Genomic DNA, 18,397 nt, shown 5'->3' on the forward strand with positions numbered 1-18,397 from the left:
ATGTCAAAAACTCTCCCTTCAACTTCATTTACATGGCATAAGTCTTGCTTCTCCTATACAAAATTGGAAAGACAAAGAAAATTGTAGGACATATTCTACAAGGACTAGTAAGAGAGGAGGACCATTGACCTCCGCGATCTATATTCTGTCTACGAATAAGCAGGAAAAATTACTTCTTTTTTTTTGTTTTGTAGGTAAAGATACAGTGCTTCAGGTTTCTCAGAATGTAACACACCAGATGGATTAAAAACCTTTAACCATTTCTAAACATACGCACAAGTCAACAATATACCTGAGAGCCAACAATCAAACCTACGTGATGTCACAATTCTAAAAAGACAAAACAAATTTGTTACCCATTGCTTTAAGATCTAAAAAGCATTACTTGTAACCAAAGAAGGCTTTCTATATACACTTAGTGGGTTCATATTTGCTTCTTCTAAACAGCACCTAGCCATGTTAAATGACATAATACTAAGTTTTCAAAACTTGGAAGTACTGCCATTTTACAGTACAATGTAAGACTAATTTCTTGCAGTTCATAGAAAAAATTAGAAAACACAATACTTTAAACAATTACCCAATTGAAGTTTTGTGGCGTTTTGTTTCTGTTTGGCATTTTTTGTTGGTGGTGGTGGTGGTTGTTTTTTTCTGTTGGGGTTTTTTGGGGTTTTTTTGTTTGTATGTTGTTTTGGGGTTTTTTTTAAGTCTATTTAGGTCAAGACACAGTTGTCAAGGATGACAAGGTGTACCACTGGTCCTACACTGGGCAGACGGATGACTAAATGACCTCTTGAGGTCTTTTCAGCCTGTATTTCTAGAATACTGTATTGACATTTCTGAGCACAGTGCTGAAGGCAGCACTGCTGGAAGCTCTCCTTGCTGCAAGATGACGACAGAGACTACACAAAATTGTAACAGGCAGTTACTGTTCCTAAATGTATTTTCTTCTCATTGTTAAATCTTTGGTAAAAGTAAATAAGGTGGAAAATATTTAACAATAAATAAGTCATATTTTAATACTGGTTTACTGAGTTACTACATTGTTGCGATGCCTCTTTCAGTCTGCTTTCATCACTCAAATTAGAATTGTTAATTGTAGGACATATCCTGTAAGGACTATCAAGAGAGGAGGACGATTGACCTCCACGATCTATTGTCTGTCTATGAATAAACAGGAAAAATTATTTCTTTTTTTCTTGTTTTGTAGGTAAAGATACAGTGCTTCAGGTTTCTCAGAAGATAACACACCAGATGGATTAAAATAAATATTAAATTAATTCATAAGAAAAGCTACATTAAAATATTATTTGATGTATTGAAATTGAATGATGAAAGTCTTCCTGCCTAAAATGAATTAGTAGATGTTAACATGGAAAACTGTTAAGCTTATTTAAACAAGAAAATAAAACTATACTGTCATGTCCTATACCATATACACTACTACTTTTCTTCTGTGAAAACTTGGTTTTAAATTTTACTGGGTAAGACGACTTTTTTTTTTTTTTTTTTTTTTTTTTTTTTTTACAAAAATCACATTGACACTTGTAACTATCTCAGTAAGGTACAAAAGCACCCTAAGTATTCTAAACAGACTTCAAAATAAATTGAAGGACAGAAAAGCCCTTATTCTTCAGGGTCTTTTGCTTTTATTTCTGTTATATTTGGGTTTGTGTGTTTTAATAGTACGCGTTTAAGGTTCCATTTAAGTCTTCCACCTTACCAGTTCTCGGTAGACACCTTCATTCTTTCCCTCAGGTTTTGTTATCTTCTCTTTCTGGAACAGTTCCCTGTTTCGATTCCCTCCAGCACTCACACTGAGATTACTTCTGCTACTACCACCACCTCCTCCAAACGTCTTGGTCTTCAGATAAGCACAAAAATAACATTTCAGTAAACAGAACTTATGAAAATAAGCCTTAATATTTAGCTAGTAGAAAAAGTGCAGTAAATTTGATGCAGCTGTATTTTTATGATTATGCTTTGCATCAACAAATAAAGCACTAATTTACACACACAAAAAAAGATGAATTTATTAGGTAGGGGGTTTTTTTCACCCTATGCCCAAATGAGGCTGTAAAAAGGGCAGTTCATTCTAGTTTTTATGACTTACCAAGCATATCTGAAAAATAAAATAAAAGGAAAACCAATGGAGGACATAAAAACCTGACACATTAGAACTAAAATTCCTAGCTATTCTTTCAGACTGGATGCAGGGAATCGCAGGTGTTTGAGAATTGAAAAAAAGGAGATGAAAATTGATAACCTGTATTTATTACTTAAATCTCATTAGCTGAATTGTAAAAACCACGGTTTTTTAATAGTGGTATCAAATCAAAATCATATCTACAATAAAACATGTTACATTTATTAGCTTTATTAAAATAAGAACATACCCATCAATCCAAAAGGACTCTATTTTTGATTCATCTTTTTAAAGATACATGAGTAGAATTATAAGCAGGCAAACATCAGAAAGCATTTGTCATTTAAGAGAAATACTTAAAATACCAAGAAAAGATCAATCACAGTAAGTAAACTGCTGCAACACATGCTTTCTAACCTCCTTGCTCTTTGCTACTTCTGCAATAGCAGCTGTTCTCTGCTTTTCAAATTCATCATTGTCCACAACAGTTTTTACAGTATTTGTCATTTGCAGAGTCTTTCTGCGATCAAGCTCTCTGCTATCCACTTGCACGTGAGATGCACATTTCTGAAAATGCAAAAGAAAGTTTTAATTAACTCTTCTGCCTACTCTAATTTGAAAAAAATTAAGTATTATTCTATTAAAGTAGGACAACTTTAGATAAAGAATATGATCACAAAAATGTACACCTGGGACATCTAGATGTCTTTGCTGAAAGCACACTCCTCCAGTCCACTAAAAGGGCCAAAACCAATGACTTTTACATTTTAAGCTTATTTCATGATGTAGCTAGTATGATTCTTGTAAATACCTTTAGTATTTACGAAGGGATTGCATTAGGGCCTACAAGATCTGACCAGAAGAATCAAAGGCTCCACATACTAAATTTAAAGTTTGAAATTGAGAGGAAAAATGCAAATATAAACTGGCACAACAAAGTGACAGGATCCGAGCAACTTTTTTAAAAACAGGCACATTTTTTAGATCCAAGCCATCATGATCTAAGGTGTTTTGATAGCCTTTATCTAACTGGAACCAAGTCCCCTAGATATCATGATACAGGGGTTTTTTTATGAAATGACAAAGAGAAGTATACTATACCTGCCCAAAAGGTACAAAAGGGGGAGGGCCACCTTCTGTTCCAATGTTACTTCTATTGTGTTTTGCTAAACTCTGAAAAAGAAAGTTGTTGATTAATAAATTGCAAACAGAAAACAGATTACATGATAAATGTGTCTATTTCAGAAAGTATACAAAACTTGCAAGATTAACATTTTAAGCATAAAAAATATACTTAAAAGCCTGGGGCACTTAAGTAGAAGGTTGGATGAAGGGCAGGGAGATGAAGAAAATGATGAAAATTTGCAAAATCATAAAGGCAACACACACAGCAAATGCAGAAAATGCAGTCATATAACAAAATCTACACTATCAGAGCAAAGCAGCACAGAAATAGGCAGCAAATGTTTCTTCACATAGCACCCAGTGAATTTGCTGCCACTAGAGGTTGTGAAGGCATACAGTTTCAGCATGTTTAAAAAGGAATTGGACCAATTCAGCCTAGAGAAGGTAAGGTTCAGGGGGATCTTAGTAATCTACACAACACCTGAAGGGATACTGTAAAGAAGATGGAGCCAGGCTCTTTTCAGTGGTGCCCAGGGACAGGACAAGAAGCAATGGGCACAAACTGAAACACGGGAGGTTCCCTCCAAACATCAGAAATCACTTTTTTTTTTTTTTTTTTTTTTTTTTTACCATGAGGGTGACCAAGCCATGACACATGTTGCCCAGAGAGGTTGTGGAATTTCCATCCTTGGAGATATTCAAAAGCTGCCTGGACATTGTCCTGGGCATCTGGCTCCAGGTGGCCCTGCTTGAGCAGGGGGGTTGGACCAGATGATCTCCAGAGGTCCCCTCCAACCTCAACCATTCTGTTAAATTCATGAACCCATGCATAAGCAAATACTGAAAGGATTAGTCAGGACTGTATCCCCTGATAAAACATAATACAACAATTCTAGATGCCAAGGCTGTATAACTGCTCAGGCTGTGTGCTTTCCCTAAAAAACATCTCTTTTTGCCACTGTTGGAAACAAAATACTGTGCCACTAGGAAATGTCCCCTACGGCCTTATGGAAAGTACAGTACATATGTTAAATTGATCAGCAGATCTTTGGATCGCAAAGACCGTAACAATTAGTGCTACGTAGTACCTATAGAAGTGCTCTAAAGTCCTAGCCACAATCAGGCAATCAGTGACCTAGACCTGAAAACAAAGCGTTCTCAAATAATAAAATTGCATTAAAATATCTGTTCATAGTTGATACTTTTTTTTTTCTTTCTCTACAAATTCTGATAACAGCAGCAACCTGCAAGAGAATGAAATTCACTGGAATTGACATTTGGTTCCATGTTAATTATTTCACGTTACACAGAAATACTTGGTTTCAGAAATGGAAGAAGGAAGAACAGGTCCTTAATGCTGTTAAAATGCTTCAAAATTGCATTTCCTACAAAGCATCTGTTTTATCATCTTTATTTCTTACTGTCCCTTTTTTCCCTCTGGGACAGTCATGAATGATTACATACATCATTCCCTACTCCTCATTGGCAGAGAAAGTTTTAATTACTCAAGGCTATATATGACATTTACCTATACATTTATTACCCTGATGTAAAATTGATTTAATTCTATCATGCAAGTACTGTAGTATAAACATGAATATGCTTTAAGCCAGAGAATTTCTATCAGAGAATTTCTTAAAATAAGTAAAGAGATTAATTTGGCTAACTAATACCCAAATCAAAACTTCTGGTCCACTTTTTTCAAGTTAACTACTTTTATTCAGGAACCAAAGACCTTCTTCTAAATCATTTATGGTTGTTAATTCCTTTCAAGGGTGGGGAAAAAAAAAATCCTTTCCTCATGCCTTGGAGCAAAAGCCACTGATAAAGTATTCAATAAATTATTCAAAACAAAGCACTTATAAGTGCAGAAATCATAATATTTTTCTCTTTCAGTTTCTACCAGTTCACTTAAAGTGCTGCCTTAGAATTACAAGCTAACCAAGGGCTGATCACTGTAGCACACTCATACCTTCCTGCACCTATTAACTGAAGCAACACAGTACAACAGTTATTTCATGGCCAAGCTGCTTTGCTTCCCCAGGGTAGGCATTCTAGGTCCAATAAACCCTACACTTTTTTTTTGTTTGGGTCTAGAGAAATGTAGACAGTTCTGGAATGGACTCCAGCACTGAATCAAATTAAAATAAAAATATTTATATGATAACGTAAGAACTGAAGCATTTGATCATAGTTAATTCCCCATGTCCTGTAATCAGGAAGAACGTGCTTAAGTTTAAGGACACGCTTATTTTCAAGGAAATCAGAGAAACACATACAAGAAAAAGACTGTTCCAAACTACTGCTCAAACATCTAATTTGACAAATAGCAAAAAAAGCACTTAAAAACTAACTGCGTATTTACTAACATTCAGTAACATGGATTTTGAATCATAATGATTTATCACATAAAATTGTTATCCAGAATGAAAGAATGCTGCCTAATGGTAAATAACAGCCTTGACACTTTCTTCTCAGGTAGAACTATCTGCTGAGAAGTGAGAACAACTGCTTTGGAAATTAAATTTCACTTTGCACCCAATAAAAAGCAAACTGGCAACAAGAACAATATTTTGTAACTTACAATTAAATTTGCTTGTAGCACAGCACTAACTATCATTTACAACAAACTTAGGATAAAAGAAGCATACTAAATGTATTTATAACTGTCTGCTGTATTTGGATTGTGACATTAAAAAAATATTTTCTACGGAATCGCTTAAGAAACAAAGGTTTACAATTTAAAACTGAACTCCTAGATATTGTATGCTATTATACCCTCAGCACTTCTTTCTAATATGAATGTTCAATGCTTCATAAAACTACTCTCTTTTCCCATCAGGTAACCTCAATATTTAGCCTGGCCTTCACCAAAATAAAAGAATCATTAAGTATACTAGAGAACTTTATTTTTAGATAATCCATAATTTGACAGACTCTATGTTTTAAAAATACAAGGGCCTACCAGTCTCACCAATCATCTCGGCAAAATTTGCTTCAGCCTTCACTTACATATCATCTGATATTTTGATTAATAGCAATACAAAGTACTTTTCCTTCATAAGAAGGGTAGCAGCAATATCTCACAGATACTGATTCCCGCTGATTGAAACACCAGTCACCACCAGAACACTAGGAACACTATTAAGTAATAATTATTTGGAACTGTATTCTCACCTAAAGAAGTCCATGACACATTACCTCATATTTCCAAATAGTCTAGAAAAAAGATCACACAGTAACACTCTCATTTACTCCACCTTATGATAAAATTGAATGCTACAAGGAACACCACATTTATTCCACATGCAGTATGATAATTCTGCATTCATTCCACATACGTGATATTTGTAGTGCAAGTCTTTCGTTACTAAAACTTGATTGCTTTCAGGAGGAATTTCAAACAACATTCTGAATGGAACAAAACAGTAATGCAACTATGCAACTAGAAGCTGACGTGTAGGTGCAAGGGCAATAATTTAAGACAGGATAAACAACTTTAATTCTAACGTTTTGTAATATTATTTGACTTAATAGCACTAGCTTTTTAATAAGTATAGAAGAAATTTATTTCATCGCCTACACAAGAAGCCTAATTAACAATTCTCAGACACTGTAGCAGAGAGAGAAAAAACTGGCTTCAAAACAAATAATTTGAAATGTCACACAAATACAAGTTTTCTGTCTTTTTATGCAAACACAGTTCAGCATTTGATTTAAGCTTCAGTGGCAAGATTAGACAAGGAGAGGCAACGTCCTCGCTCAAAAATCTTTGAGAGTTGACAATCTCGCTTATTTGTCAGCCGTCCTCTTCCGTAAAGCTTTCTGAACAGGACAGAAACATTGAGTTCACGAGGAAACTGCTATCAAAGTAGCATCTGGCTTCTATAGACTTCTTTGAGCCCTATCTGTCTAGCTGTCAGTCCAGATATAGAACTGGAACTACGATTTCCAGTGGTCATGGTTCACCTGTCTAGACTGATTTCATGTCACCCACAGCTTTTCTGACATGGCCACGTTCACGCTGGGAACCTGATCCTGTGCTGTTAACTGGTCAACAAGAAAAACAAAATGATACTCTGGCAAACTGCAGGATGGAACCAGAGAATCGAGGGGATAGCAAGAGGCAATAGTTAACTTTCTATACTTCATCTTATCAGAGCAAATCAGTGAAAACTTAGTTACTTCTCTTTTAAACATATCCATAAAGCCAACAGAACTGGCAAACAAATGCTGAAAGTTTTTGTAGTCAGCAGCACGCCAATGGTTATTAAATGGTTTGCTTTCTTGTAAACAGAACATGTTCTGAGTTACTTCTTGACATTGACCTCAAAAACAAATTAATATTTATAAAGCAACATTTACTTGCTGAAGCCCAGATAGAAGAAACATGAAAACAGACTGTCCAAAATATCACCAAGAAAGCTAACCGATTTTATTGACCCTTCTCTTACAAATTAGATGGCATTCTTAAGAACGTGTTAGCTCTAGGCGTCTCTCTTAAGTCCCCATCAATCTTAAAACTTAGTGGTTTTTAACTGGAGAGAGGACTGACAAGACTATACTAAATATGAATAAAAACGATAAAATGGGATGGTTTTGCCGTTGGCCTCAGAACCTTCTTTTTAATCAAACAGGCAGCTTCATTTAAAACCCGTAATGTTTTTAAAAAACTATTTTCAATTATAAAAGCACAAAAAGGATGCCAAACAGAAGCAACTAGAATGGACACTGTGTAATTCAAACTTTCAAATAAATTTTGGCCCGGTTTGCTCAAATCTATAAAATGCAAACAAACACCAAAGAAGGCTAGCCATAACAAAAACTGTGCCAAAGTTGGCATCAGCAACAATGAAAGAAGTACTTTACACAGAAATGACCATTGTGTTCATAAGCAGCTACTCTGTTTCAGAGACACGGATGTAGAAATATAGAGCTATGTGTGATAGTAGTAGTGATAGCTGACCTGGCAAGTATTTGGGACTGTTGGTAGCAGGGTCACAACTTCCTGCCCTAGGAACTGCCACTCATTTGTGAGCAAGTGTATGAAAAAAATCTTTCTGCAGCAACTTCTGTTCTATTGGGACAGAAACCAGGCTAAAACAGAGTAAAGGGGCTTACAAGTATTTATGGCTTGTAGAAAGATTTTAAAACCTCCTATTTGTCTTTCTAATCACAAACCTACCGAAAGCACTGATGAAATCTGTGATACAGAATTCATACTTAAGGTTACCAACTTCAATGCTTTCCGTACACTTACCACACTTTTTTTTGCCTCAAAAATATACAGTCTGCAGATGGTAGTTATAAAAGGCATCATTCTGTAATATTTTGGTACCAAATACACTGTTTAGGAAAGCAACAACCCATGACTGCACTAAAATAAGTTTAATACATTTGTTTAATATTTTCAATCCCTGCAGACTACGAAAGGAATCAGTTCCCATGCAAAGATCACTAATTTCTTCATTTACAAAATCATACATAAGACCTATTTATATATATTTGCCTGCATCCCTAAAAATATTGGGACAGTAAAGTTCTAAAAGCTTATCATATGAAAGTTCACAGTCAACACATTAAGCTTGATGTCATTAAATGTAATATGCATCCTGTAAGACAAGCATTTTGAGTGGTGTTACCTCACCCTTTGTAATTCCCACTTTTCTATAAGATGCTCCACTTCACCCCCGAGAACTGCTGTGTTACTGTCATCCAACAGCAAGAATCCATTTCTCACTTCAACAATTCCTGAAAGCTTAATTTTTGTTCCAGGTGGAGTGTTCAGACTAGAAGCAGAAACAAAGCCAAATATTTCAAATACATTTATTAATATTCTGCCACCAAAAACATATAAAACTCTACTCTTATTACACTTCCAACAATGTTGTATTTCATAATAAAAAATTAGCATCAAAAACTTTTGCAATAATTCCTTCAGTATGAACAGTACTTTTCAATAGCTTTATTGGAACACTTCCCATTCATTACACAAAAATGCCATATTGCAAATTAGATTCTAACAGAGATGAATGTTTGCAAATTGTCTGTTTGGTTAAAATCCAATTTAACAATACCACACTAAGGATGTGATTTGTTTAGACTAACAGAAGATATCTCAGAGTCAGTTGTCTAAGAATAAGTTCCTCATCCTAGGATGTATTTATAGCTAATAAATAGAGTATCTCCAGATGGTTAATCATCTCATTTGTTTTACACATTTAACTTAGGAGAAAACAAAGAGCTATTAGAAAAGAAGCTTTCTATACATTACTAACAGCCAGGACTGTACCAGAATAAATATAAAAAACATGCATCTTGTAGTACTGCTTCTCTCGTTACTCTATCATCTAAAAACATACGGATGCTCTCTGTGGTCAACTCCCACAAGGAGGTACCTTACCTTTTTTCATGTGAATCTACCCTGTGAAAAACAACAGCAGATGCATAAAAGAATCATGCATCTCCAATCCATAATTGAAAGATATGACAAGCAGCACAATCTGGAAACTGATTTTTCTTGTGAGAAACAGGACAGAGTCAGTTATAACCTTTCAGCTGAGACACAATACCCTCTTTAAAATATTCTAAAGCTATTGTTGCAATCACAGGACCATACCACATGGTGAAGAACATTCACAGTGGAGTCAGCCAATTTTAGCACTAGTAGCATTAACCTTAGCAATATTCATGGATTTTCAGTATTGTTCTGATAAAAGCAAAGAAAACGAGATCAGAAAAAATAGACAAGAAATATGGCAAAACCCCCGAAAATTATGCAAAGGGGGGGGTGAGGGGTAAATGGAAACCCCAGTCATGAAGAACTTCTATTTTAAAAGAAAACTGTGATTTTTATTTAATCATTTATTTAAAGAAACACTATGTATTGAAGCAGCATATTATTCCATGTTAATAGCCCAACTTCAAACCTGAAACAACCACATACAACACAAATTAAATTTTCATACGATGTTACTTGAAAAGAAGAGCTCCCATCATCAACTACAGTGATGAGTTCTCTGACATTTTTGAGATTTTACCTAAAAGCTTTCAAGCCTGTTAGCCTTCTGTTTCTGCTCTCTATATTCATGTTGGAATATGATACTCCAAGTTCTGCCGGCCCAAGCTAAAATTAAAATATCATTAAGTGTTCTCCCTTTTAAGAGAGCATCACTCTAAACTGCAAGCTGGCACCTGCTCAGGAGCAGTTTAACAGTAAAAGATGACATTCAAAAATTATGTATATACCTACATCTAACTGTTGCAGCTAGCAGAGAAAGAGAGAGGAAGAAGGTATTTTTTAAATCAGAGTAATCTGAACTAGAGTGAAGAGCAAAGCACACCATGACTCCAGAGATTAAACACAAATTTTCAGCATCTTCATAACCAAACAGGCAAAAAATCCTCATGTTAAAGAGTAATTGGCTCTCTTACCCTTCATATGTAACTGAAGACTATTTACTAATTCAATGCAAGTTAAAGCCTTGCCCATGGTAAAGCAACACTAGTTGCAGTAAGTTAGGTGTGTCAGGCCTGTGACATTCCTGCTACCAAAGTCAGGCAAAAGATCCGCTACTACTAAAAATTGGGAATTCGGCTCAAGTTTGCACACACCCAAAATGCTGCATGCCATGTCAACTCCAACTCAGCAGACGGCTGCCAAAATCCACTTTCTTCCATTACGTACTTCAGCATAAACGGTATTGTAAATTACATTCATATACACCTTTGCAGGCTGAATTTAAGGTTCTCCTTTATATACAAAATTTGAGATGGAAGCCTGTTTTGTCAAGCAATTTTTCCATATATTACTAAGGACATTTCCGTTATTTTAAGGATATTTAAGTAGCAAAGCAAAACTTTGAAAATAAAGTTGTGTTCACCTTATTTTTGACATGCTACTGTATTCTATAGCTGTGCAGCTTGTGTGTCCATCGGTCATCTGTAAACGTAACATTCTGGGAGCAGCCTGAGATTCTTCATTATCCTTTGGTGCAGCAACATTGCGTATTTTCTGTATTTGCAGAACACACGGCCCTTCCAGCTATATATGCAAAATAGAAAAGACAAAACTGTTAACACCATTAAGCAAACACACTGTAATATCTAGACACACTAACAGATGCCCCAGGCAAAGGAAAGTGTAATTGATCAGGCAGTCATGTTCAATTTCTATCACTCATGTACTGTATATTCTAAAGCATGATATAAATGGTTTTTTCAGAGAAACAGTTGTGATGCTGCATACATCTCTGCGATACCAATTATGGAAAAGAAGTGAATGAAAAGGCAGGGGGGGACACGGACGAAACAAAACTACCAATATTGTCACTTCCAACATACTATGGAGTCCGGATAAGATTTCACATGCTGTACTGCAGGGTCTCATCGACAAAGTGTTCTAAAGAAAGAAAAAAACACCTTCGAAGACTATCTGGTTGTATCAAGAGTACATTTCAAGTGCAACCGCTTTGTAAACACTAACTAGAAACACAGCTTCTTCAAACAGAGGTGCCATCAGAACGTAACAACCTCAAGAGACATCACTATCTGTTGGTTACCTAAAAATGCAGCGTATCCTCCTATACACTTCACAGTTTATGTTACAATAAAAAAAAAAAAAAAACAAAATAAAACAAAAAAACCCTGGGAAAAAAAAAAAAAAAAACAACCCACCACACACAAAAAAACCCTGAAACCAACCAACCAAACCACTTCATCACATTTCAGTTATAGCTGAGTACACAGTCATTTTGATCCCTCTAAGAAATAAAAATGAATAATCAGTTGCCGCTCAACTGATCTCGAGCGGCTACAAGAGAGCAGAAAAGATGAAAAAGTGTACATTTCATCAGCTTCTTCCCTTTCAGAAACAGAACAGGTAGCCCAGAAGAACACAACATGAGAGCAGGTAACCAGGAGGTAAATATGTAAAAAGAAAAGAGAAATTAATAAGTAAAATAGAAGCAGTGAAACTAGATAAATTAGAAGATTAGGAAACAGGAACTTTAAGATGAGAACAAAAGAGAAAGGAAAGTACTTCAGAATATCAACAAAGCACAAAATTGTACTAAGAGGGGGAAAACAGACACTAAAAAGAGCAAAAGCAGCACCCCAGGAAGTTCACTTCCTAAATGGTTTTGTGATCTTGAGACAACAGCCAGTAACAAACTAAATTTTCTACGCAATTTTCCTATTCTTGACACTTCCAAAAAAATTTAAAATTTGCAGGCACCTGCATTGTTTATGACTTCAAATCAAATCATGGAAAATACAGTATCTGGGATGGAGGATTTCTCAAAAGCTGAAGAAGTTGTTTATTTGGAATCTACTGAAACTTGAAGCTTTCTTTTTTCTTCAATACTGAATGTTTGAAGAAAAGGGCATAAGTAAGAACAACAGTATTTTTAGCAAATGCTGACTGAACCTTATTTCTTTCAGTAACAATTAGAAGACCAATTCTGTTTCTCATACAAATAGAAATTTTTTCCCTTTATTTCAGCAGAAGAAAACTGGATAACCTAATGTATAGTATGAAAACAAGTTCCCCTCCTCTATCAGTTAACTACAGCAAAGAAGCCACAAAAAAAAAAAAATTCTCGAGTTTTTGTACGAATGATTCTTTCTATAGTAGTTAATCAAACACAGTGCCACACTCATCTGTTGCTTCAACGGAAGTCTATGCTTGTCATAAATTAATGCTAACAGTTTTTAACATTATATGATGTTTTCAAAGTAAAGATGAAGAAACACTAGTCAACTAAGAAGCACTTCTAGTTAACCACAACTAGCTTTGTCAATCAGCTGAATAGTAGCTTTACTGTGATGGCAATTGCTTTCAAAGATGTTGAGCAAATTCTCGTTCTAAGTACTTGGTTTGGGTTTTAAAGAATTGTTTGGTAGATACCTAAAAAAATTGGAGTGCAAAAAAAATGAGGGCTAGGCTAACTAGGAATATACATGCCAATATGTTCAGGGATTTGTGCCTACAGTGTCAAGCATACAGTATAATAAAGCAGAGCTGCACATCTGTTGAGCTTGGGCAATAGTGTCTGCTGCTTTAATGAAGAAAATTACCTGTCACTTCAGAAAGCAGGTGCAAAAGAGGAATGGAAGCATGTACTTTTCACAAATACACACCACATTAACACCACAACTGTTTTTATGGACTTAATCAAGACCTTCGAGCATCCACATCTCCCAGTTCCAGTTCAGCTTATTTCCCCTCTCATCACATAAAACAAGCACAGGAGAAAACGACAGGGATTCCAGGTGAAACCAGATGAAAGAGAAAACATTTCAAGACATCAGCTAAATCAATTTAATTATTTTAAAAATGGACAATATGTTCGGCTTGCTCTAATCACAAGTTCTTTCTTTCAACACTTCTACAGCCTCTACTCTTTAAAAAAGGGGACTGCAATTTGACAAAACTGTAGTAATACCTGGAATGAAAGGATACATGTTTTTCAAAGATTAATGGCTTTGTAAAAAGATTTGTACATTTTACCACACTTTGTAAAGGTTAGTGGCTATTCAGCATAAGAAACAGATGAGAGAGTGAGAAGTAATACATTAAATGAACAGATAGAGAAACCCAATCAAACAGCCCATAACGGAGATGGTAGCAAAGTCCAGAACTCTTAAAACACTGACTGATGGGCCACTGTAGTGTTAACTCAATGGCCCGTCAAGTCCAACCTTTCCATGGATCTCGTGGAAAAGACCAAACTTAGAACAGGATGGACACGAAGGGCCACGGAGATGTTTAAGGGACTGGAACATCTTTCTTATGAGGAAAGGATGAGAGAACTGGGACTGTTCAGCCTGGAGAATGACAATGGGCGCAAAGTGAAACACTGGAGGCTCCATCTGAACATGAAGAAAAACTCTTTTACTGTGAGGGTGATCGAGCATTAGAACAGGCTGCCCAGGGAGGCTGTAGAATCACCACCTTAGAAGATACTGAAAAGTCATCTGGGCATAGTCCTGGGCACCCAGCTCTAGGCGGCCCTGCTTGAGCCAGGGCGTCGGACCAGATGGCCTCATCTGGTCCCTTCCAGCCTCAACCACTCTGTGATCCTGCATCTGCTTTCTTGTATACAATCCCATATTATTATTTAGGTAATGCCTTCATTCTTAGGTTTCGAATAGTACAGTTGTAGCTTGCTCTCTCCAGAAGCATTTACAAAGTGGACAAGCAACTGCACACATGTTAAGGCTAGAATGCTATGAAAAGCGGTTCAGATGACTTTAATGTAAAAAACAAAAACAAACAAACAAAAACACAACCCAAAACACTTAAAGAAGAGAAACAAGTAGAAAAAGAAACAAATTACATTTTATGTGCTGCAGTAGTATAAACAGCTTTCAGTGATTAGAGTCTAAAGGATGCAAATAAGAGTACACAACATAGGCTAAATGAGTTTAGGAATGAAGACTAGCTTTATCCATCATTAATCCCGTAAATAATGCTCTGCCTACTTTTTCAAGGTGAAAAATATAACAACAATATCTTATATTGTATAATGGCATTAAAATATTCATACTGTAGGTTTTACATTAACACATGGGAAAACTACTGGGTAGGTCAGAATCTGAAATTTGAAACAGCAGAAAGAAGCATAACAGGAATGACTGGAAATGAAAGTTTAATAAAAAGTTATTGAGTCATACCACATCCCACTCCTTTATCCACAAAACTTAGTGTTAATTCAAGAACACACATGACTTGGAAAGAAAAGGGAAAAAAAAAAACCAAAAACAAAAAACCCAAAGTGCACAGATATCCACACTATCATATAGATAGAATATACTTGGGTCTTTCTGGACATAGTTTAAATTAATTAAAACAAGATTTGCTCATGTGCAGTTAACTTATAGGCTTCCTCAATATGAAGAAACAAATCTAATGCTTACATCATGTCATGTTCAGAAAAAAAAAAATCTGAAATACTAACTCTACACACTGAGTGGAGGGGAATAACTGATCAACACTGGAGATACTATCTATCTACAACAAAACAATAGCCTTTCCAGCACATCCGGAAAGTCAGTAAAACTATTTTGTATCTATGCTCTTCAAACAGTGCTTACACCTGCCTCAATGTCTGCCAATTAAGACATTACTGCTCACAAACAGGGATTAAACCACTACTGCCATCCTCTGAATGAGAGGAGATGCTCCAGATCAAGCTAGGGTGTCAAAATATCTAGAAGCATAATTGCCAATGTGATCAAGGTAGAAAATAGTGTTCTAATATATCAACCTCTTCAGATCCCTAAGTTAGAGACAGAATTTCAAACAATGCCTAATAGCTGCCTAATAATTTTCAACAAGTTTTGCAATTTAGCAACTAGACTATTCTACGCTTTTCAAGACTTTTAGTGCACTGTCTTCCTAGAGGCATTGCTTTGACACAAACTGGTCTGAAACCAAAAACTAGTTGGCTTCTCACAAAGATTTAGCTCATTATATCTAACACTGTATACTTTTTCTCAAAATTATGGAAGTAATCATGCCTTTTTAAGAGCTCCTGAAATAGGCGTTAGGAGCTAAGAACACAATCAAAACACTGATGAAGGTGAAGAGCTCAAGGCCCACAGCTTACCTAAGGCTGCCAAACAGCAATTTCTAAAAAGACTATGACTCAGCTCGCTCTGTCAGCATTACCCCACACATAGTCTTGTCAAAATCATCTCAACTGGAAAAAACACAAACAATCAACTGGAAATATGTAGGATAATTTTTAACGCACGCAGTTTCAAGCGCAGTTACATCAGCAGACCTGACGTAGCAACCGCTTTCACTGAAAGGTAAAGACAAGCACCCCTCCAGAGGGGGGGGGGGGTTAAGTTCTAACTGGAATAGCAAATCTGATCATCCTTTTAATAATTAAAAAAAAAAAAAAAAGCCTGCAGGAAACCAAAATCCACAATCAAAGAAACACTAAAAGGCAACAAAGCACAGTTATTCGTATTAAAGTAATGAGGCAGAAGTTGGGAAGTGTATTAGTAACCTTAAACAGGAATTGGAATCACTAGAAACTTATGTTTCAGCTGCATACTATCAATCTGTTGCAACTCAGAAAGCATCTCTTTGAGCTCAGAAATTAAATCCTTTCTGAATGCTTCTTCTGGAATGAATGTTTCCATGGTAATAGAACATATATACTCAAAAGAAAACCAGTTACGCCTAAACATAACATCATTACTAAATTATATGTTATAACTTTAGTCTTCTCTGCATCTTTATTCCATTAAAAACACTTAACATATATTTATGGTATATATCACCTGGATGGAAATGGGAGGGTTCAGCTTTTTCAAATCCTATGCAAATGTGGCCATCTTGTGGTTAATACTGGTATTATTGATTATATTTTTTTTTTAATCCATACAAAACACAGATACAAATTAGTGACTAAAACATTTTTGTGTATTAATGACTGAAGTTGATAACCACCTATAATGGTCAAATATCCATGTTGTTTCACAGTAGGACTCTATTCCAGCTTTTATGCAAATATTTCCCTATTACACTAATACTACAAAATAATTCTCTATGCAAGATGGAAATACATCATATGTTCTCAAGATACAGATAACTAATACTGATCCTAGTCTTGGATGAGAGGAACAATAGTAGCATGTAATTTCTATTGTTTCCTGAAGCATTTTTGAACCACAAATGACTACTTTCTACTGAGAGATTATATTAATAAGTCACTCCTGTCCCAACCGTATCCTTTACTTGCATAAAGCAAATACTCTTCTTTATAAACGCATAGTTCTGTAACAAAATATTTGTATACATTGCAAGCTAAATAGCAGCACTTATGAAGTGGTCAGATTTGCTTTATATTACTCAAAAAAAAAAAGGGAAACATTACAGTTAAGAAAACAAAGATTCAGCACACTGTCTAACAGTCTAGGCTAAAAACTATAAATACAAGTCATTCGCAAAACACAGATGTTTTCTATGCAGTCATTACTTCTTTTCAAAACCTGGAGGATTATCATCCTCCAGCAAATGATTTGCAGGCATTTGTTTTGGTTTGGTTTGCGGTTTTTTAGAATAATTTTCTAAGATCTATGATCCAAATAAAGACAGTTGATTAAAGTAGAACCAAACTAAATTTTACTAGAAGTTCACATGTAAAAAAACCCTGGCTCCTTAACAATACTGATAGAAGTGTGTAAATCCCTAGGATTTAACAAACACCATTTGTTAAACAACCGTTTGTCTTTAACAAAGACCATTAGGGGCCAGTTTTCTTCTGTCCTGCCTGTTTCCTCCAGCTTCTCAAAATTCCTGCTGTTGTCAAAAGTCACTACCTCAGAGAAAAAAAATACCCTTTTCCTCTGTATTTTCAGTCTTTAACCATTAAAAATGGAAGGAGTCTGTGAGCACTGATCTCTCTCAACTCTCTGACAATCTGGGAAACAGAAATACCTTGAATCAAACAAATTTTCGAAAAGAAAGTTTGGATTGGACTGGATTCAACCCTATTATCCAGTCCTCCATCTCTATCAACTGTAAGACAATCCCATGTGGAAATTTATCAAGTTCCATTCAGTAACAGTTCTTTTTTTTTTTTCTTTTTTTTTTTTTAATTTAGGATCCTACTTATGTACTGCTCTGTACTGCCAGTAACTAAAATGAGAACCCTCGAAAGGACACACAGTACCACAACGCAGAACATACACTCAGGAGACAGCAGCAAGTTTAATAGGGATCCTTGAAAATTAAAGTAGAACTAGACTTTTCTCACCTTTTCCACCTTTTCATTTTCTGAGATGTTCAGTTTTACAAAATATAAATGTATTTGTGTGTATACAGGTGCGGAAGGTTTTTCCCCTGAAAGGGTATCCGTTATCTCACAGGATTTCAAAGCACTAACCAACACAGTTTTCAAGCACACATCCCTCATTTTTGTGCAGAGGTTTTGTATTTTGTGGAAACGAATGGCACAATTGCACCTTCTCTACTTTGAGCTGAGACACATGAAAACCCAAAGCAGTGACTTGAGCAGCTACATTAGAAGCAAACATTTTAGATTCTCATATATAATGTCCATCAAAGCTTCAATGAAATTAATGACACTTTTAGCTTTAATTTACCAC

The 18,397-nt window shown here is 35.6% G+C and overlaps 1 protein-coding gene across 5 annotated transcripts in view; it reads right to left on the minus strand.

Moving 5' to 3' along the window:
- Positions 1-18,397, minus strand: part of TDRD3 (tudor domain containing 3) — a 110,301-nt gene that overhangs the window by 43,501 nt on the left and 48,403 nt on the right. For all 5 annotated transcript variants that reach the window (XR_007507905.1, XR_007507906.1, XM_049815696.1 and 2 more), the window contains 5 exons: positions 11,155-11,315; positions 8,919-9,060; positions 3,248-3,319; positions 2,564-2,713; positions 1,724-1,864 (listed from right to left, as the gene is read on the minus strand). Coding sequence is in view for 3 of the 5 variants with exons in the window: in XM_049815696.1 (XP_049671653.1) it covers positions 1,724-1,864; positions 2,564-2,713; positions 3,248-3,319; positions 8,919-9,060; positions 11,155-11,315 (666 nt within the window). In the remaining 2 variants the exon portion in view is untranslated. The remainder of the gene's footprint in view (positions 1-1,723; positions 1,865-2,563; positions 2,714-3,247; positions 3,320-8,918; positions 9,061-11,154; positions 11,316-18,397) is intronic.

This window comes from Accipiter gentilis, chromosome 13, assembly GCF_929443795.1.
Source record: "Accipiter gentilis chromosome 13, bAccGen1.1, whole genome shotgun sequence".
NCBI classification, from domain to species: Eukaryota; Metazoa; Chordata; class Aves; order Accipitriformes; family Accipitridae; genus Astur; species Astur gentilis.